This window comes from Egretta garzetta, unplaced genomic scaffold (assembly GCF_000687185.1).
Source record: "Egretta garzetta isolate BGI_Z169 unplaced genomic scaffold, ASM68718v1 scaffold351, whole genome shotgun sequence".
Classification (NCBI taxonomy): domain Eukaryota; kingdom Metazoa; phylum Chordata; class Aves; order Pelecaniformes; family Ardeidae; genus Egretta; species Egretta garzetta.
Genome location: NW_009258489.1, coordinates 671672 through 695158, shown reverse-complemented (window position 1 = coordinate 695158; position 23487 = coordinate 671672). Strand labels below are relative to the sequence as shown.

The following is a 23487-nucleotide window of genomic DNA, read 5'->3' as shown; positions in this document are numbered from 1 at the left end:
TTTTTCTCTACCTGAAGACCTAAAAGATTCTTTCTTTGGAATAACCCTTATGTTTATATTCATTGTTTATGTTTGGCTATTCCCAGCCTTTTTATTATTCAGATTGAAAAACAAGTTACAGTAAACAAAATGTTGCATCCTTTCAAAGAGACTGGGATCTTGAAAACAAATGTTATAGAAGAAATTAAAGCTGCATGTTGGAGATTTATTTGGATATTTATACTTGACTTTAAAAGAGGTGAAAACTTAGCAGATGGGGAAACTTCCCTGCTGATCTGTGCCCAGTGCCCAGGTTGAAGTGACCATACTAATCTGGTTAAGTGAAGGAGACAGAAGCAGAGAGTAAATGCCCAAGTAATGCAGAAAGTAAAAGACAATTAGCAATGCAGCTCTTCCAATCTTCAATCTGATTCTGTTCACACTCAAAGAAAAAAAGAAGTAAGTCCATACGTTTCCACACCAGTTGGTGACAGAAGACAGCCGCAACCTTCGTATTACTTGGAGACAGAAGAAGGAAGGAGGTTAGGATGGAAGGTAGGAACAGTCAGAGTATGAAGATGGGAAGAAGTTCATTTAACAAAAACCCCCAGCCACCAGCTTTTCAGCAACATAACAACTGTTCCTCAAGTTTGTAATTTTTCCACTTCCATGTAAAATGTAACTCTGTGTTTAAAGGCATCAGTGATATTATCAACATGGTACATGTTCCTATTAGTTTGGTAAGCAAATACCTGTCAACTGGTATTGGATCCTAATAAAGTGCTCTGCTCGCATGTTTATTTGGATAGATTCCTCAGCCTTTATGTCTGAATTTTGTTAAAGATAGAATTTTTTTTTTTATATTATTAGTATCATAGTAGGACCAATTTACTTTGTTTCACAACTTTGTTACCCTAGAGACCGCAGAGAGCAAAAATCTATCCTCTGCAATCCTCCCCAGAAATCTAGATGAACCAAAGTTTTTTAAAAGTAGTAATTCTAAGCTTCAGGATTTAAATGTCTGTGTATATAGGTCAATATATCTGAATTATGTTCATGAGCACAAACACAAAACCATCATGGAACCCTGTTATACTGTGCAGTGTTAAACAGTAGATGAAAGAACTTAGGAGAAATTATATTCTAATTGTGATCACTGCATTAATATTTCCATTAATTTTTTTACAATCTAGGATTCAATAATTCAAGAAGTGCTCTATAAATTAATAAATCTCCTACTTTCTGATTATAAACAGAACAAAAGCATTGCTATTTCAAAGACCATTAAGATACTTTATATTTCAAATATTTCAGACAAAAAGTATCCTTCAATTTATAAACATAGAAGTTATACCCTACTGTAACCTTTAAAAAATAAACATCATTAAATCAGAATTCATGATTTTGCAGTTAAAATGTGTGTAGGAAGCAATCATGGTTCCTAAGTACCTGTTTGCTAACTTCTAACATTTTCCTTAGAAAAATTCCATCCGTGATTTATGACTGTTACGCAGCAGGGTAGTTTTCCCATGGGAAATTATTAAAATAAAAAATTCTATAGCAGCATAAAGTTGCATTATTCTGGAAGTATTGTATGCCAAATATAGAATTTTTATAATGTAGGCTAGTACAAAAATTGCATACTATATTCACAGTGTGAATGTGATATTTCCTCACATAGTGGAAAAACAGACTCTCAGGTATTTTCTGTATCTATAAATAAACATACAGAAAAAATATTTGGCTGGGTATAATATCTGCGCTCCTTACCTTCAGACTATCTGAACATCTGAATATGATATTTCTTTCACAATGCAAAACTTTCCATAAAAAATGAAATAAAAATGCATGAACGATAATTGCATCTTTTTCTAAAACCTTCAAGCATTAAAAAATTAGTAGTGTGAGCTCAAGTTTTCAATGAAATCTGACATACCGTACCTGTAAATGTTTTACAATATTCACAACTTCTCTAGTTGAATAGGGGTAGTTAATAATTCCTTGGTCAGCTAAGCTCCTCAGTTCTCCAAAAGCAGCCACCAGTTTCTGAAGAATCGGCTCTGGAACATCAGGACCGTATTGTCTAAGCATAGCCAGTTCAGACTGTGGTTTGGGATTATCAACAGCATGGCAACTAAAAATGTCCCCTAAAGGAAAAAAGCACAATTAAGTAATTTATAAAGAGATAGCATCACAACAGCCCCTTTAAGTTTCACACAGCACCTTAAATGGAAAAGCAACGGCTCAAGAGGATGCTGAGTACCTGCTTGTTAAAAGCATGGAGAGCCTAATGAGGATTAAGAAGCAGGTAGCATAGTGCTAACACCAAAAAAGACAGTAGCCTCCACTGATAAGAGGAGAGAAAAGAACCATCCATCAAACTCCCATGTCTTGTACTGAAGAGGACAGCACCTGGCCTGTGGCTTGTTTGATATGGGGAAAAACCAAATGGTGAGTAGTTGTGTTAACCATTGATGCCAGGTATCAAGCTGCTTACAGCTCATGTTTTTGCTGTATTTGTATATAATATACGCTCATTAACAAAGATTTCTTGTAATCTTGTCTGTCTGCTGTGCTTGTCCAGGTCCCATAAAACAAATTAGTTGTAACACAGATGACCACATATAGCTGTTCACCTCAGGGCAAGTTCGCCCACTTTTATTAAGATCAGTAAATTTACATGTTAGTCTTCAAGCTGAATTGAACCCTGAGTGTCTTAATTGAAACAAAGTATCAATAGGCATAAGGATCCCTTCTCCACATGAAAACTAATGAATAAAGACAGTCATACTACTAATCAATTCTATTAAAGATGATAATTTAATATGAATCACTTACCTAATGTGCCAAAGAAGTCATTACCCAAGAAAGGAAATCCAGGTCTATTTGCTAGAACTATCATTCTAAAATCAGGATGAATAACTATGACATTTTCTCTCCCCTCTGCATGAGCATGACCTGGAAGAGAAATAAAATTTATTAATTGCATATTTAAGCTTTGTATTATGAATTAATTAAATGAAAGAATTCTACGAAGAATTCTAATCTAATTATGTTCGTCTTAGAATTAGACGAAGTTACAAAAAAAGGCTCAATAGCTTCTTAGCATGTAATTCAACTATGAGTGTTCTAGGTTTTATTTTAAAGTTTCAATATCTGTTTCATGAAAATTTAACCAAAGGGTTTAATTTTAAAAAATAAAAATGTATCCACGGTTCTTGGGGTGGGGACTGCCTGTCCTGTTTATATTTATTTTCTCCAAAATGCTGAAGCTAATGGTGAATAAAACATGGTTTTATACAGGTCTGACATTATCTGATCTGGGAACACAGGACTGAAATTCCTCCTGGTTATTACAAAAATCTGTGAGAAGCCAGAGACACGTGATTTCACACATGTGAATACTCTGTTTCTCCAAAATGAGTCAGACTGGCTTCACTTGTTCCCTTGCAGCGTGTTTCCAGTGGAGTTTGGGAATTCTTTTACCTCCTCTAAAAACTACAGTAATAACAGAGACTGGCTAGTCAGATATTTAAAAAATTGCCTGCCTACAGTTTATAATGACGAGCAAAACCCAAGTGTTGTGGCATGCAAGCGCTGAATGATTGCTCCAATCATTGTTCCCAATATTGTTAAAAAGAAACTCATTACATAAAGTACATTGTCTACTAACATCAAGAGGGCATTTCAAACATAGTCTTTCTTTGAAAAATAATGAAAAATATTTAGTTCCTGAAATTCACATGAATTAAATTTGATTAAATTACGAACCACTCTCGTTCTGCAGGATATATTTAAATAATATGAGCATATGCAGTATTTCAGTAGATGAAACCCTTAGCAATACAACATTAGATATATTCAAATCTTCAATTCCAGATCTGATAAAATTATACCCCAACTGTCCAGATGGGTATAACCAAGATCATAATCTGGTCAACTAGATCTTTATTTCCTATGGTGAAGGAGAAGCAGAGAGGTCAACTTACTGTTTGTTGGTTTTTTTGTGTTTGGTTTTTTGGTTTTTTTCTTAAATGTTCAGCAATGTTCACAAGAATGCTAATTTAAGAAAACCTTTGTGACTATTGCAAAAGTAGTAAAGAAAATGACTATAAATTCTTTAATTGTTAACCTTTCAGCATCAAGTACTTTTTCCATTTGGACTCTTTTGGGTCTCTTAGTAACTCAACACATTACATTTTACTGGAAATGATCAAAACACTTTCTATCTACTTACTGGCAACAATTCGCCTTCCATCTGACAAAACCATTTCCCCACTTTCTACTAAAGTTTTTAAGATACAGGTAACATTTGTTGGTGCTTTGTCTGCCTCATCAATTACCAAAATATGTCCAAACTTCACTGCTTTTACCTAGAAGAGAAAAGAATCGAAACATCACAACCCCCCAAAATAACTGCAAGAAACTGCATTACTGGTTCCTCAGTCAGTAGTAGTGACATCTCGGTGGCACTGAGACACGAAAGGGACTCAGAACAGGGATAAGCTACGACAAAACTGCAGCAGAGAGAAGAGAAAGCAGGTGAGACAGGAAAGGTGGGTGTTTCTGTTTCTTCAGGATAGGGATGGAAAGGGCTGCTCTAGGGAGGGAAGTGGGGAGCCTGACTGAGAATTAATTGGATTGCTGACAGAGAAGTGCAAAAGTGGTTTGCATCTAGACTGTTAACATGGAGCTGAAAGAACTAAAGAATGGCTGTAAGAGCTGTTTGGAGTCCAACTTAGCAGATAGGTGTGAGATGCTACAAAAGAGAAGGAGGAAAATACCACTCTACCAGTTAGAATGTGTCAGGTTAATACTAAATTATTTTCTGCGCTCATTTTGTGCATGCAGGCTCTTAAGACTATCATCTTACTCAGCATTTGGCACAGCAAACATGACAAATGTGACTGAAGTAAAAATTAATGAAATGTTACCACACTCACTGACTATGCCACGGAAGTAATCACATCACAAAGAATTTTCTTATTTGAAAAGAGAGCATGTTTAACTACGTGTTTTTAATGAAAAACATTTCCAAATATACAATCCAAATGTTACTACTGACCAGTGGTGAATCTTCATATACAATAAGACCGTCTATAACAGAAGGTTGTAGGGTAAGGCTTTGCACAGTGGTATCCCTGAAATTTGGAAAAATAGACTGTATTAGGTAAAAATAGACAGGAATTTTAGTTACAATAAAATACAAAATGAATACATAAAAAACTGAAGGTGCTCTTTTTCTAAGAGGAAAAAATATTTATTTGTTTATTTTTTTAGAATTCTTGAAGAACTTGAACTGCGAACAATGTTGTGCCAGCTTAGTGGTCAAAGATGAGTATCCCTGTCTTTGCCAGGGCTTTCACGGTAGTTCTCAATTTCTCATAAACCCTGGAAATGAAAACACTGAAAAGTGAATCTATAACTTTTGCACGTAGGCACATTACTACTGTTACTACTATTTCTAGTTAAGCATGCTTAAACTGTCATAACAAACAGGGGAATCTCCTCAGAAGACCCAAATAGGAATTTGCAGTATCATAGTCAAATCATTGTTTTAGTTGCTCTTCTCAACATACCACCAAGAAAAAAAAAAAAAAAAAAAGACTAAAAATACTCATTTGGAATTCTAAAAATCAACTATTTTTAGTTCTATCAAAACCGTACCAGATGGAATAATTTTTACTAGCACTTGCTACATTTTATATCATGGACAGTGTAAGCTCTTAGATGGGACAAAGGCTTTAATAGCTTAGTATTTCTTTTTGAAATTGTATTTGTGTTTGAATTACTGAAATAATTTTTTTCCTTCACATTTAAAACAGTGTTAATTAAAATCTGTAATGAGAATATTCCTTAATCTTCACTATTTTCATCTATTTCAACCACCACTGAACCTGTACAATATCTGTACGATAAAAAAACAGATGCAGTTCAGAATGGTCCAGCAACAGACATAGCCACACTGGATTCACCTATATAAATTATCCTCATTCTCTGAAATACTTGTCAAAACCTTTGTCAAGATCCGTAAAACCAACCTCATTTACCTTGGGGTTCAGAGGGATCAAGGAGCTAAGGAATAATCCAGAGACTGGTGATAACACAAGATCCCCATGACTCCCATGGTGTCAAGGGCAACGGGATATCCAATTCAATCTTAGGGCCAGTATACTGTGCCATCCCTTTCCTCCCGCATTTCAAAATTTGGATTAGTCTGCATCAACAGAATGAGGGACTATTCATGTGACATAACCCATCAGGAGAGCCTCACTTACGCTACTTGAGATCCACGCTCTGGTTGATAGGTAACATTGGTAACCTTTGCACTGTGTATGAGATCTGATGCAACAAAAATCTCTTACCTTTCACAGCCATGCCGTGTAACAAAACTGTTTGCTTAAGCTAAGGTGACTCACTTTTCCAAATATCCACCTTAATTCTATCTTTGATTTTGTAACACTTTGTAAAAAACCAACAATACTCTGATAATATTCCATGGGTACAGGAAATCAAACACCGTTCTGTTTGCAGCAAACTATTAAATGGCCACCTTCCAATCACGGTTTTAAACTGACAGCATAACATGCAGATTTCCTCTATTTGAAACTGCTGTCAGCAGGATTTCTGTCACTAACAACTAATAATTTCTTGTTTAGCTTTAAACTCCCGATTGATTTATCCCAGTGTTTCCCATTCGCGGGAATAAAGCGTAAACAGAGATTTTTAATATTTGGCGACTTCATCTGGACTTTAATCTAGGAGGGGAAAGGTTATAAAGCTGGGATCACCTTCACTTTGTTTAACCCTGTCAACTGAGGCCTCTCACAACCAGCAACAATCCCCAAAATAGTAATATTCATATTGTATTCAAGTGCAGCACATAATGTTTTAAACCAACAAAATAAGCAGTAACATTAAGCTATTATCTTAGAAATCCTACCATGGACATAAAAACAAAGCCCCTCTTGCCATGCTTGTCTACCTACTTCTACATTGGGCAGAGAAATCAAGAAGGGATGCAAAAATAACAATAAACCAAGGGCCTTTGTTTCTTGAACACAGACTATTTAGGGACTAAATTCTCAGATTGCATGTATCAGCCTACCTCCATTAGCAGTTATCATTTCTGGTTCACTACTATACAGTCGCAGATGTAGAATTTTACAATGTGTAAGCCAAACCCTAGGGAGTACGAAGGCACAGTCACAGGTTACTAATTAGTCAGAAATAATTAATGGAAAAATAGTTTAAGGAGTTAATCCAAGGATAAAAGAGGAAGGATTTGTCAAACATGGACTGTGATCTCTTTTGAATAACGGAAGGGAGAAAATGGGAGGATCTAAGGAAAGCATAGGACAAGAATAAGGTAAAGGAAGGTGAAGCATTACAGCATGCTTTACAGATCATAAATTTGCACTTAGCAGCCAATGTGTGAAAAAAATAAAGTGAACAGAGAGTGGCAGGAAAGGTCCTAAGATCTCTAGTGGTGGCGTGGATGGGCACAGGTGGCAACAGAAGAAAAGACACAAATGTCAAATGGTGTTTTACTATAACACAAAATAGTGTATTTTTACTTCTGGTGAGTAGGTTAATCCTCTGGCTCCGCAGAGATTATTCCCAACCCCTGATACAGAATACTGACTTATGCTTACTAACACCAGCAGCCCACAGAAATCCTTAGGATGATCTCATTCTTCAGAGAAGACAGAATTGACTGTATCTTCGGGGGAAATAAACACTAGAAGAGTTTATGGTTTACTTAAGCGCTAGAATAAAAGTTGCATGAATAAAAAAAAAATTCTGTAGAAGGAATCAAAGTGAAAGAACAATTGACATCCTAAAGCCAGTTTCTAACTTTTTTTCTTATTTTATCTGTGGTTCCCTCCTTTCTTCTACTTTGTTGTTATTCAGCCCTAATATCTTAAGGAAATATTTCAGGGGATTTGCAATGTATTATAGAAGCTAAATATACAGCCAGATATTAATTCCATCGGCTTGATGACATAAGTGAATGCAAAACTCCCATACTTGCTTAGGCTATTACATTCAGCCATCTATATGAGAATGATTTTGCCAGAGTTAGTACAGATGAATGTTACTTTCCTTTCAGAATCATAAGCTATGCAATTAGATGTCATTAATTTATGTTGTTCAGAAACCTAACATGACCCAAACGCAGTAAAGAATGGCTAAAAATAATTTGCCTCTCTAGGGTTTTTTTCTTCTTAAATTTCCGCTTTGTAATGAATAATGTAAATGTAAAGACACTGAAATACAGAATAATTAAATATGCCAAGTCTGAAATATTTCTGAACAATACGGTATGCAGATTTTCCTAAATGTAAAATATGTCTGGCACTCAAAACATTAGACTGTAGAATTTCACTCCCACAGGAAAGGATCTAAAAACTGTAATTCATGTTCACTTATTAATATTACCATCTTAACTAGGCTCTAACAAAGACATGAATATCAAAGCCTCCTAATTTCATCACATTTGGCACCCAAGATGAAAATAGTTCTGACACAAAGAAGCAAGACTGTGGGAATGTAGAAGCAAGTGAGAAAAGCTGTCTGACATACTGTCATCCTACTCAACTGAACTGATTTCTCGTCTCCTGATTGTTAAAGAAAAATATTAAAAGCTTGCTAATGTCTTTCCTAAGAACGTATTTTTATTTTTATCAAGCAAGCCATCCTCACAAGCTCTCCATAAAAAAAGAAAGAAAAAGAATAAAAAAGATTTGCTACTGAAACTCAGCAACTGACAGCACCACTCAATTCATAGTAGGACTTCTTAGAATTATTTTGATTTTTTTTTCTTGTTTATTAGCTCACATCACTGCCTTTTATTTAATTTTTGCTACTGGTGCATTATTTACCCTAAAGGCAGCCTTTTCTGAGGTCGATAGACTTACTTGAACATACTAGTCTGTGACAGTTACTATTTCTTTGACAGCAATGCTTTCTTTCCGGGGAAGAACTGTGAGATACGGCAGGAGAATTTCCATCAACCACAGAGACTGTTCAGTTCATTCTGTCCCTGTCAATTTTCACGATTTATTCAAATTCAATTAAATGATTGAATTAAAAAAATTACTCTAAAAAAGAGAGGCGAGGAACTGTACCTGTTTGTATTGTTTAGAATAGAATTCTCCTCTACTCAAATTGAATCAGTAAGTCCAGCATTTCTAATTCCATTCATGGGAGACACAAACTTTCTCCCAGGCTCTTTTCAAATTAAAATCTGGAGTTGTTTGGAAGAGCTGAATACCTCTATCGACAGACCTTGAAACAGGGCAGGATGGGAGGGAAAGATGGAAAGAAAGTAAATCTCCAAGCATTCTGGATATCCTTGTGGTGAGACACAGGAGCTGAAATTAGCCAGGAGGAAAAAATAAAGGAATGAAGGAGAATGATGTTCCTCTTCTCCTGAAATTTGTGTTAGTTCATCTGGAGGACTACTTGGCTGAAAGAAGCTTCTTTAGAGAAATTAAATCAATGCACACAATTCTTCATTGAAAGTGTTAATGTTGTCTATATGACACATCTGCAAATATCCATTTTAGGTTTTTACACTTGCCCTCCCCAGAACGTTGAACTGTAAACACTAAACTAGAATTTGATCCATTGTATAATTTACTCATCACCATCCAGCTTAAGAAAAGGAAAAGATATCCCAATGCTTTATTTTAAGATTTGAGTCCTCAAGGAGGCTTATGCCCAAATACAGGACACAGTGTCAGGACCTCAGTTAATGTTGCAGACATCCATATTCACTGGAATTACTCCATCTTGATGAACGCTGAAGAATACTGTCCTGGCTTTTGTATGTAGTTACACCGAGGCTGAAAGGGTTAGAAGAATATCTATGGAAGATAACCTTGTGTTTTAAGGGTTGGTGCTCATGTTAACAAGCTTAGATAAACCAGATTCAGGTTTGGCCTTCCTCTTATTCTCCTAATGGAACTTCGTGGTAGTTGAAAGGAAAAACCAGAGACCCAGAGTATATGCTCTAATGATTGTTGTTCTTCATTTCTGTGAGACACCTATCCAAATACCTACATACATAGACAGATATAACTTCTCAATTACATTTCAATCAGACATGAATATAGCCATCTGCTGTGACCTAATTTTAAGTGTAGTTGAAAAATAATTAGGTCAAGGGCCATTTGAAGCTGTTAATTGGTTAGCTAATCCGTTCATGGATTATCCTGATGAAGAGTAGGCGATCTGAACATGAAGAAAGAACCTGCATGACTTTGACATTTACAAATGAATTGCTTTAGCCAACTTATCATATACCCATTGCATTGCATGATCTGACCACTATGTTTCAGAAATTCTGAAGTATGTGAAAAGCCAACCAGCTGTCTCATTTCTCTGTTAGAATGACACTGTAAAGCCTGTATGCACTGATAATTAAATCCCCCCCCTTTTTTTTCCTGCTAGGCCATTATAGCTACTCAGCAGGACATATGTTTGTTTAAAATCTAAGAAATTATTTGGAGTATAAAGGTACTCATTACTCAGTATGACTGCAGGTGGCAGAACAAAGGCCAAAAGGAATTATATATTTAATTCAGGTTATATGCTTAAATCAAGTCACAGACTTATACGTGATCCATCTTTCAAAATGAGATGCAACGTTTTCACATAATTTGTTGTAACAACATAAGAAATTCACTCACCCTAATTGTAAAATCCATAAATGAAGAAACATGACAATGAACAGCTCCTCTTATTTTGTACAAGAATACATTTCACTGAGTAAACAGCAAGAAACCGGTACTTCAGCTTTAGAGAAAAATGAAACAACGGGTCTTCTAACCTAAGCTATTTCTCCGTAGCAGCCACACAGCAGGATATTCAAGCTGAATTCAATTCCTACAAAAATACAAATGAAGTAGCTCTCTAACACCTGGAATCTGACAATAGCAGAGCGAGTCAGCCAGCTTACGAAAAGCTAACACTGCAAACAGAGACCATTAGCTTGCATGAACACTTGGAAGCTTTGCATTGCAACTCTGTTGTGATTGAAAATGTATTTAAGGAAAGGCGAAAAAACAAGAGTAAGACACAAAGACACCTATTATATGCTAGCCAATGCATTCAGTGCTTCACAAGATAAATCTTCATAACAAAAGCATGTCATCTTATTTATTTCCAAACCTCAGCTGCATAAAGAATAAAGCACACACTGTAAGGTTACTGTACAACATTAAAAGAAAATATTCTAGACATACACATTCATGACTCAAAATCATCAGGAAAAGTTACCCAGCCTTTTTTTTGTGACTGCCAACATACAAATACATAACACACACACACACATCTCTGCATTCAATGGATTCTTCTAATAAACCAGTGCACCTTAAAAGCACTTGCTTCAACAACAGTCCACTACAGAGATAGTTTTTCTGGGTCATTCATTTTTAAAAACAGACCTGCAGAGTTATATCAGCACTTAAATTGTTTTACGTGGTCCTATATTCTTTCAAGAGAATATAACGAAATGCAATTCAGAGAACAAGTATACTATAGTTCTACAGTATCAGGTGTTCATCTGTGTCTTGGGCAAAGGAAGTTATTCCTTCTGAAACAACTTTTTAAATTAGAATTGAAAAAATGTGAAGTCAATAAAGCTGAAAGGGTAGTTTTAAATGATCTCAGTAGGGGAAACAGATAATTAGATTTTATACTGATTACGCGTGTTGAAGAAGAGGGAAAGAAAATTAACATCTAAAGATTAATGGACAGTTTGTAGTAAGTATTGCTTGTAGGGACACCATATGCTCATTTTCCTACCCCAAACCTCTCCATTAATTTGATTGTTAAAGATCACAGCAAAATTACGTTTATTTTGAAAAGGATAACATATGTAAACTCAGTTAATTTTGGGAAGAAAAGATCATCAGGTTACTGTAATTTATTAGGGAGCTAGAAAAGGCACAGCACAAAAAGTAGTAGATTTTTAAAATGAACCCTCTATCACACTTTCCAATCATCAGTCACTAGAACAAACACAGTAACTTTGACGGGAAGATGCAATATCATAGGTAAATTCTTTGAAAGTAACATTAGGAAAACAGAATAAGGTAGTGTAGTATCTTCTAACATAACAGTAAGATTATCAGATAACAAATAAAATTTCTATAGCAGTTCACATTCTGTTGGCAGTGGTGAAACATCAAACTTCCAACAAAGCCAAATTGCTTTAGCATATATGTTAATGCCTAGAAAAGTGGCAAACAACTTATCTCAACTTGTAAGAAAAGATATCAGATGGAGAACTGAGACTTAATATGGCTAATTTAAGGGCAACCCCCCTTTTATTTAAAAGTTAAAGACGAAAACTTCCTACATTCTCTATTTTCATAAAAAGGCATCAAGCCATATTTATAAACAGTTTTAACTTTTTCAACGTTACAGAGAACAACTCTCGTACACCAGAAAACACTCCCTCTTTTTGTCATGACTTTATGAAGATTTGTATTCTCTTTTTTTGACAATAAACTGATTTCCTAGAAGATTATTTTCTTGACACAGAAAGAGAACACTTGAACAGAACTAATAATTTCATAACTTCTGCAGATTCACTAAGGCTCCAAGCAGCAGAAAATCCATTCATAAGCCATCACTAAATTATTGATGTAGATTACACTGCAGTCTCTTCTCATCAAAAGCTTCTATTTCCGTAAGCGACAGCGATGTTCTTACCCAGCTAAATAACTGCAGGTTTACATACTGAAGACATCAGAGTTGAGGTTGACTAGTTTTACTTATCATTACGTCAGTAGCCACATCTGTAGTAGCTCAGGGGGGGTTCAGTTCTCCCACTAGCCAAGAGTAACCAAGTTCCCATTGCAAGAGAAAGGGTCGGTACTTTTCATTCCTGAACAGTTTGAATTGTGTAGAGGAATGCCTGTGATAGAGACTCTGCAGAGGAGATGGTGAGCTGCAATTTTTGCATTTCCTATGGCTGTGACAGCATGAAGCCAGAAAACATCACAGAAAAATTTCTGCTTAACAACTGCTCATTATTTACACTTGTATCATAACAATAAATAAATGCTCTAGAAATTCTCAAACTTAATCTCATTACACAAAATGTTCTTTTTTTTCTTGTTCTGAAAACAATGGTGAGTCCGAAGCTGTTTCCTAATTCCCTCAACTTTAACTACTGTTCCATACTGACACATCTGGGCGTCAGCTAAGGACAGTGCAAATGGACTCCCCACATGGCACAACCACTGAAGGTACGATAATTTTTAACTTTTTAAAAATTTTTTTTTCTACTGAACAACTTTGATTTAGAAAGATATGTTACTACAACATACCTAGAGTAAGAGCTAGCTGGGGTCATCCAGCTGCTGCCTTGCGGAAATTGGTAAATCACAGAACCACAGAGTGGTTAAGGTTGGAAGGGGCCTCTGAAGGCCATCTGGTCCAACCCCCTGTTCAAGCAGTGCCACCTAGAGCCAAGGTGCCCAGGACCATGTCTAGACAGCTTTGGGCAATGGGACGAGGGGAAACGGCCTCAAGTTGTGCCAGAGGAGGTTTAGGTTGGACATTGGGGAAAATCCCTTCCCCAAAAGGGTTGTCAAGCACTGGAAGGGGCTGCCCAGGGAAGGGGTCGAGTCCCCATCCCTGAGGGCATTTAAAAGCCGGGCAGACAAGATGCCTAGGGACAGGGTTTAGTGGTGGGATGGCAGGGTTAGGGTAATGGTTGGGCTTGATGATCTTAAAGGTCTTTTCCAACCTAAATGATTCTGTGAGTGTAATGTATACCAAACGTTCTAGAAAAGGTATTGACACAGAAAAATGAAAACTGTGCCTTCTTCAACCAAGCAAATGTGCTGCTTGCAACACAGACGTTGTTTCCACAATTAATTTTTCTTAAAGGGACTACCATGACAGAGAGGCTTTTGTTTGCTGTTAGAGCAATAAGGAGCACAACTCATGGTGGCAGATGATAATTTCAGTGTTCCTGTTGCCAGTTGCTCTTTTTGGCTACATGACTTAAAGCCAATCCAACCCCAGCAGAACAGGTCTTGAGTTGACTCTGTGTGCTCTCCACAGTATTATTCCAGTTCTCTTTAGTTGCCTAAATTAAGATTTCAGATGAGAATAAATTACATGTAAATATTTTTCCTTGTTTTAAGCTCATGTATTAAAGACTAGAAGGGTATTTGAATGAAAGCTGAGATCAGATAACACCACATGACTCCAAAAACTTGATGTATAAATTAATCCAAATGCCTTTAGCATGTAACACCTAGAGTCTCATTTATATTAGCAGAAACTACTATAAAAAGTGAGTCACTGAATTTTACATCTTTCTAGTCAGATTTAGGAAGCTTTCTATTAGAAGTCTCTTCACAATCTAAAAATAGGAGCCATAAATCAGGCTTGCATTGGAAACCAAAGCATAAATACTGTAGTTGTCTAATATAGTCTATGTAAAAATAGTAACTTCAAGGAGGAGAAATCATTGTCATTAAAATTTAAAAGGCAGCTTGACAGTATGACTTAATTCCAAACAGATGCAAACCTAGATGTTTAAATGACAGGTAAAGGACATTTTACTCCAGAAAAATCATTCTTTGTGTGCAATTAGTTACTAATTTGATGATAAGAGAAGTAGAATTAATCTTTTTTTTCTTTGATCACATCAAAGGAGTGAACAGTCTAAAGTCCATGATACTTTCTTCTGATGTTTTCATGCAGGAAGGCTGGGAGCTTACATTTTTATATCTATCTTTTACTCTCATCAGCGCTAAGAAGGATTTTATAGTCTTAACAGGGCACATGCTCTTGCCTGAGTCTTCTCTAAAGCTTTAATATTTTTTTTCTTCCTTCTGTGGAATCTTCTTGGTCCAAGAGATTTTGTAATTTAAAGCAAGATATTATCAGTTTCCATGAAAATATTTTTCCTGATTCAATGAAATTTGTTTCACAGATCCACAATTTAGTCTACCAAATTTAACTTCAGATTTTTGTGTAGAACCACCAGCAATTTCTTTCCACATAATTCACATGAGAGATGGCAAAAGTAGTAACAGCAAGGTTCATAAAATGATGAGGGTTTCTAAGATTTACACATTTAGGAGCAACTCAAATACTTGACTCTGTGTTACATTTATTTGGAGGATATCAAGGTTTCTATGAAAGTCAGCCGGTATGTGTTTAATTTCTATACAGACCTTTCATTGGCCTGTGACTGCACAGGCCTCATAGATTTTCACCTTTCTAGCAGCACAATGAATGCACGCTCAAGGTGAAGGCAGTAAAACCTTAAAGTTTAATATTAGGCAAGGTAACACTGTTGTTTGTTCTGTAACATGTAGCTGATGTCTTGGGTGCACAAAATGGAGACAACCATCCCAGAAGTGTACACAAAATTTAGGATTTCTCTGCTGAAGCTTACTCTTGTAGGAAAGGAGCGACTGGGAAATCCTGGCAGATAAGTTCTTCCTTAACACGGAAAAACAGCAAGATGCTTCATAAGAACAGTCCTAGAGAGCGGCCATGCAGAGCCTACGCCAAATTACCCATTTCAGAGAGAGTTCTATAACCTCACAATTAATGCAGTGAGAGAGCTGGTCAACTCCTGATCAACCTCTAATATTAGGAAGTATGCAAGAGAAAGTGGCCAACTTTTTGGAATAAATTATAAGCAAACATTTTTCTTAAATTCTTTCCTTATTATATCTAATCACAGCTTCCTTCCAGTTAAGATTTTTGGTTTTATGCTCCCAAAATGATTTATAAGACTTAACAATGTCAAGAATATAAAACTTCTCAATGAGGTGCCACAAGAAAGGTTAAGAAAAAGGATTTATAACCTCCGTAAGCAGCTGAAACCTTAAGGTCAGCGTGACCCTTCCCATGTGAATCAGTGGTTGAGTGAGTAAATACAGATGTCAGAAATTATGTTTAAGGAAAAGCACTCTCTTATTTCTGTCCTCTATCTCTTCTCATCATCTTGGAGTATAAGACATACATAAAATGTGAGATTTAAAAATTACTCCTGGTAATAGCTCATTGCCTCTAAGGCAAATATTCCCTGCTTGAATGTCATTGAACACATGTAGTGTTAGATCAGCAGAACTCCTTATACTGTTTCCTCAAGACAGTAAAAACAAACCCAAACAAAAAAAAAAAACCCTCCAGAAACCAAATCAACAAAAAAACCCCACCAAACAAAACCTGCCCACCCTAACCAAACAATGAAGAACAAAAACCTAACTAAAGACATTTTTATTTTTTTTATGTTCCTGTTTGTTGGAAAAACAGTTGAGGTAGTCTATAAAAGACAGCTACATCAACTACATTGCATAACAAACCATACTACACTACATCACAGTTTATTTCCCCCTTATTTACCTCACAAGCTATTGAAAATAAACATTTCTGGAATGTCTTCATGATTTAGGCGCTTAAATACCATTAAAAAAACAAGTTTTGAAAAATGGCAATTAGAGTCATAAATCAGAATACTACTTCTGAAATTCAGTCTAATTATTTTTTCTATTATTTATTCACTCCTTTTATTTATTACATAATACTACATTTTACTAAAGATACTTCATTATATTAATTTTAAAGCTCCTCTTACAGTTTTTTCCACTCCAGCAGTTTCTTCTCTGACTACATCTTAATTACAGCCACCAACAAGGGTATTTTATAGCTAAGGATATATCTCTACTCCAGAACGGATACTACTCCATTGCAACACCCATTGTGCATTGGCATTATTATACATACATGCACATTACTTGTTTTATAGCTAATTATATGAAGTGACAGTCAATACAGGCAAATTCAAGAACTCATGATGTCATTGTCAGCCACAGATTCACTACTACCTCACTAGAAACTCAGAACCTCAGGAAATGCAGCTGACAAGTGCACACTCATTTCCAGAGAGACTAGTTGAAGTGGAACTAAAGACTCTGCAACCCAAATTCCAAGGACTAATGCTGTACCATCTGTCAGACACACTTCTGAAAGGGCAGAGAATGTCCACCTCCATCGGACACTTAATTGCCTCCACATTTTTCATGAAGAAAGCATTCATATTATTCCTTTCCCTTATAAGGTAATTGACTAAAATGCATGCTTTTGAATGTTCAATTTCTTGAGATCTGTAATTCAGGTATATGAGCACCATTAAAAGTATGGTATTTAGAAATACTTTCTTGTTGGCGTGCTTAATGGTATTGATGGTAGCTAGCTATGAAATCTGCAGAAACACCCAGGGCTATCAAAGACGAAGTGCACATTCTAGAATATTTTCTAATAAAATACATCTATGCCATAAGCTACTGACTGCATTTCTCCCCACAAAATATCTAAAAGTTTAGTAGTGAACTGTTTGGGGTTTTTTTGTAAACTTGCTCTTATTTTGTTTTGCAATCCAAAAGTGTGCACTAACAATATCATAATCCTTATCTAAATGGCCTATCAAGTTTACCAAGGTATTATATAGACCAAGTTCTTCACAAAGTATTTAAAAATGCTATCCACAAAATAGAAGTTTCTGGTTTTCCTATATTCAGGAATTATTTTTGTAGAACTGCATAGGACTGCTCATCATTTTCTACTTCAATCTACCTCTAAAACCCTTTAACCATAAACAGTACTTTACTGAGCCTATAGAAGTTTGTCTTGACTAGACAAAAAAGGCACTTGTTTTTTTTTTCCTAGCAATGCATCAACTAGCATGGTGGAACTACTACATTCTACAGCCCCATCACTACCCCAAACATCATGCTTATACAACATTCTCCTGAGCTATCTGAATTTATGTTAAAGTACTCTTCTGCTTGACCACACCTCACTGGAGAACAATTTTTCAGACACATGCACATGAAACCAGAAATACTGTAGTATTTTGGGAAATTACTGGGATTTCCAAACATTACAGTGTATTTTATCTCAAAGGAGCAGGTGGCTGCTCCAAGCAGAGAAGTCGTCAGGGAAGTTAACACAAAGCTGAAAGTAGCAGGTCACAAAAATGGTATTTCACAAAAAAGGGATGGAAGTCTAGGACAGGTAGTATAAAAGAAAACAGCAGTAGAAAAGTGATGAGATAGAGCTATCCAAGTATCAGGAATCCAAGACATCTGAAGACAAAAAAATGGGGGGGAAAGTGAGAGAGAAAGTGTTACAGAGACTGTGTTGTTAAAGGGCAAAATATCAAAGATGTGTGTTTTTATTAGCACTATTTTAAAAACAGTGATTATGGAAAGAGACAGGGTGATGAAGCTAGGAAGCTGAAGACAGAGAGGTAAAGGTCAGGAATGAATCTGAAAAAGGATGCAGTTCAACTGAAAATTGAAATTGACTCTTCTAGACATATTCAGTCTTTATTCCAATTTATGGATTTAAAGTTCATGTCATAAAAAGGAGGCAGATAATTTGATATTATTTCAGCTTTTGAATTGTTTTCAATTGGTTTGTTATCTAGAAGTCAGTTTTTTAGCTTGCATATGAAAAAAAATTTCTTCATCCAAATGTTTATGAGTGAGAAAGAAATACATGTGCTTAGCAGGAGTGAGAAGGGAAAAAAAACCAAAAAGCCTTTACTATGCAAAATGTTTCTTTTCTAATGAGTGACATATTCAAGCAAGCACCTTTGAACTTTTTCCCCTCACACAGTACCTCATGCTTAGGGAAATCTCTCCAGAAGTGGCAGCAAAATATTACTCTCTTCCTGAGCATGGTTTAACATCTGTACACTCCAACTACTGCTTCCTCTTATATTAAGTGATGTGACCGCATTAGATGCTTGTACCCCCTCCTCAACCTGTCAGCTTATTGTCTCTGTCTATAGAACAGATACATTCCTGTGGTCTGTGTGCCACCTACCATAACACGGTCTTTGTTCAAACAGTAAGAATGAATTAAACTTCAGAAACATGACTTTTAAAACATGGGAAATCAGATTATAAACACAAAGTATGGAAATGTAACACAGTCTTACCTATGCAGCTGTAAATACTCTCTTGGCCTGTTCAAAAGGTGAAGGAATCTGTCAACAATCTTGTTTTTCCCAACACCCTGCAGTGAATAAATATAATATTAAGACATAATATAGATGTACGCATTTAAGAGTTATAAACAAAGAAAAGGTAACTTTCCAAAACTGCTAAACCTCTCCATATTCCATTACAGGCAAATACAATTTCAATCCACATCAAATAATTCTGAACACAATTTAACAATATATAGTTTATTTTAGAGATATATCTATTTGAAAAATACTTAACTGTCTTACTAGGAATAAGTAGAAATAGGATTGCATCCCCAGAGTTATGTCTCACATGCCGATGCATCCTTTTAACTAACACCAGTTTTTCCAAGCCCTTTTACTTCACAAAGGTATTGCGAGGCTGTGAACGCTAGGAAGTTGGGTTGCGCTTAATAGGAAAAGGTAATTCTTGGTGGTCATAGGAAACAGCCTTTAACTGTCATATGGAATTAGAGCATTGCCTTGGTAACATTTGCTAATCCCATTCCACTGGAGTTACCAAAAAAGGCCCAGATGGAATCAGAATTGGGTTGGAGATCAAACTGATCTCGAACTTTCCTACTGCAGGATGTCTGCATTAGCAAGCTGTGCAGAATGATGACAGTGGATTTGTGAAGTGAATCAGGTGTTGCTAACACCCCGGTGTGTTCTGTACAAGTGGTTCAGAAGCTGGTACTTCAACCCAGGCCTAGCCTGGTCCCACGGAATGAATTAGCAGAAGGCATGAATTAGGTGTGCTGCTGAAGAACACTTTAGTCTCCTCCTAAGAGAATCCAGGTCATACATCCCTTGACACGTATCAAACTGCAGTAAGGAGAATCCTCTCAAAAGTACATTCCTGATCAGGTCTAAAACACTAATGTAGATGCAGACCAAAATGATCATTTAGATGCAGAAATTCTTATCCCTCCTGCAAGGACATGGCTGCAGACTTGGGAGCTCTGAATGACAGTGAGCTTGCCAGGGGTTGCAAAGGAAGAATTAATAGAAAGAAAAATTCAGTTATAACCCAGCCAAAAACTGTTTGACAAGACACTGGTCCCTCTGCTGAGATTCTCACTCTGACTGCATGAATGCATCTAGTAGTCCACACCAGTGTAAAGCAAAGCGGATAAATATAACCCACAGGAAGATTAAAGAGATTAGATTAAACCAACTTGAGACCAAGACCCACTAATCTGTTTCACTTGGCATTGAAACAGAATAGAGGCATTCAGAGCTGCAAGTTACAACATTTATTACTGTAAGTTCTAGCTGAAAGATGGTAACTACCAGCTGCAGAACTGCAAACTGTTTAAGCTTCTCAAATGGGACCACAGTCTCTCATCTGACTACATTTATGAGAACGGAGAACCGTGCACATATGCGTAGTAGTTGAAATCATGGAAGGAGAGTTCTCGGCGTGAGAGCAGAGGAAAAAAAAATGCCACAGAGCTGACAAAACCAGAACTACTTAGATTCTACTGTGGACTCAACTCCAACATAGGAAAGCCACTCGAGTTAGTTCTCTGCCACATGCCTCCTCACAAAGCTTCTTCCATCTGATTCTTCAGAAGAATGTACAGCTTTACACACAGGTGTAGTAAGAAGCTGCAACACACTTAATATATCTATCATCAGTCATTTCTGAAAAATGTCTCTGGAAACAGTTCTCCACTGCTTTGAAACAGGGGATGAAACTGTGCTAACAGATTCTTCCAGGAACAAAAAGGAACATACCCATTTGGGGAGAAATATGCAACTTCAGGAGTTGCATCAGAAACATCAAAAGTAACCAGAAACAGGGTAAGAATCCTCTAGCAGTGCACACAGACAGTTTTATTCCCATGTTTCCTACTACTTGCAGTCAGATACTTGAAATAAGTGCATAAACAGGTGAATAAACAGGAATACTCCTAATGTCAAGCACAAAACACCCATGCTGCAAGCAGCTTCCTTTACTTTTCCTAAGAGAGCTAAAGACGAGTGGGCAGATGTCGGCACGCAGTTTTCTGTAACAGTCCCAAGCGGATTGCATATCCTTTTCTCTGAAGAGTGGGACTCCAGCCAGCTGTGGCAAGTATAAAGATGAAGAAATAGATTGACATACTGAATCAATGTAAAACATACTTAATATCAAACAAAATGCTTACTGTAATTTAAAAAAAAAAAAAAAGGCTTTCACATGCATTAACAGAAAGCACATGTGGTTTGTATGTTTATGATAGATTCTTAAAATTGTGCCCGAGAAGAATATTCCCCCAACTACAAAATAACACTGCTAGATTCTTTTTCTCCCTCTCCTGTTCCAATAGAAAGAGAACCAAATAGCTGGTTTTGCGTATTTCTATCCATGCTGTTATCACCAAGGCAGGAGTGCACCTCATTTTTGGGAGAATGCTCAGAGGACACAAGCATGGTGGAGGACCACTGTGGAGGAATGGAGAGTGCACAGTTACCAAAGTAACACAGTGAAGTCAATGGGAGCTGTGCCATGACCACATCTCGCCTCTTCTTCATTTGTATTTGTGCATCTCACCAGACTCCCCGCACACCTCCTTTCATTTCAAGTGTACCTTAATTTCAAAACGTGATACATTTTTTTAAAACGTGCATGCAGTATTCAAAAGCCAAAAGGCATTCCCACCAGATTTTAGCTATTACAAACACGTTAACATTGCCCAACCTCTAGGCTGAACTGCTTCAGAGAGTACATTATGTGCCTTCATGGAGGCTGTGGTGTACCACATAAAATCCTCGGTTGGCAACAGTAGCTGGAGGAAAGTTCAAGCCAAAGCTCTTTGATTCCATCCCTCCACATTCCTACTTCATGACAAGTTACCACTTCTCTTTGTCTCCGTCAGTCCATTGAGAGGGCATGATATAATAGAAAGGAAGGAAGAGACCAAAGCTATTCAGAAGGCTCTTTAGCTCCATTAAAAAACTACAAAAAAAGAGCTTGGATGAGTTCCTTCCGTAAGTACTATTTGTTAATGTAAGGCCAAGTAAACTAGGCTTATTCCAAGTTCACCTGGCCTTCATGGGATAAAGTATATGCCTGGTAGTCTTCTTCAGGTGAACAAGAAATGCAGAAAATGCAAACCCATTTTGGAAAAAAAACCAAAAAACCCTCTGAAATGCATTACTGGCACCTCAGAAACAAAAAATGACAAAAATGGCAAGTCACACTCCTTTCCCCTGAGCCTTTACCCAGTGCCAAGGATCAGGCTGGGTCTTCTGGACATCCACGTAGCTAGCAGTCATCTGAGCAGACAGAATCATTAACTACCTTTCATATGAACATACTAAAAGACTGAGTTGAATTTGGACTGGATTCAGAGCGTAATCTCATGTAATTTGCAACTATTGCAGCCTAAGGTAACATTCAGAGGACAGACCAATTCGCCATTAACACTTGCTGTATGTTATTTATATACACACTACTGCAGTTACTTAATTTAACAGAAATATAAACATATGCTAATTAGAGAGAAAAGAACATCTGTGTTGGTGTTTCAGCTGAACTGAATAAAAATATTTCAGAAAGCAAATATTAGACAATTTTTATTCCATCACACAAACGGGACAACTGAAATAGAAAAATGGGAAGTAAATATCTGCACTAATGAATAACAAAAAGGAAATTATGCAATTAGAGGGCAAAATAATCCCTTAGTTAAAAATTCTCCTGACTGACATTGTAAACACTTGTTACCAAGGATAAAATGACTTAATCTTCTAGCAGTAACTGCAGTTTCAAATATAAACAAGGTTGTTACAGGTCCCAGGAGGCATTTTGCAATTCAGGATGCAGCTATTAACAGCAGTGGGACAAATTTCTCCCTTGCACAGCCCAACTAAAGTCAATAAAGTTATAGTCCAAAAGAACTGGACCCAAGTTTTTGAAATTAATAGTTTGCCTCTTAGAAAAAAAAAAACAGTATTGGAAAAAAAAATTAAACACACTGCCTCATTTTTTATTTTCTTTAACTGATTTTTAGGTCATACTGAAGCAGTTAAAGAGGTTGCCATGCTGTGCTCTTCAGTATTGCCCTTCAGCTGAGGCACCACAATCACACCTTTTCCATTGCAGCGCACAGCCATCCTGCATAGCAGAGCACCTGTTGCATTACCAAAGAATGAAATCAATTTTGAAACTGGTGAAAAAAGCAAGTTTATAACTTTTTCACCTCAGGAAATTTTGTTTTGTAATTAATTTTAAAATTGTGTTATCAGAGAATGAAAGACAATCTTGGCTGTTCATTAAATTTTAGTATACAGAACCCTCATGTCAGTGTTCTCAGTTTGTGATTTCATAGAAACAGTTATATTGATAGGGTCATTATCACAGAATGATACAATGAACAATGGAAATTAAGAAAATGAAAACACTTTTGCACGGTTTCTAACACTGGGTCTGGCACTGAACCACCTCCCATGCCCACAGCTTGCCTGTTTCTGCCAACAAAAACATTTGCAGGAAT

General features: G+C 36.5%; 1 protein-coding gene across 1 annotated transcript in view; it reads right to left on the bottom strand.

Moving 5' to 3' along the window:
- Window positions 1-23487, bottom strand: part of VWA8 (von Willebrand factor A domain containing 8) — a 178274-nt gene that overhangs the window by 81647 nt on the left and 73140 nt on the right. Inside the window, exons 20-24 of the mRNA XM_009645253.2 lie at window positions 18977-19053; window positions 5045-5120; window positions 4217-4352; window positions 2818-2937; window positions 1921-2126 (exon numbers count right to left, since the gene is read on the bottom strand). Of these exons, the coding sequence (XP_009643548.2) occupies window positions 1921-2126; window positions 2818-2937; window positions 4217-4352; window positions 5045-5120; window positions 18977-19053 (615 nt within the window). The remainder of the gene's footprint in view (window positions 1-1920; window positions 2127-2817; window positions 2938-4216; window positions 4353-5044; window positions 5121-18976; window positions 19054-23487) is intronic.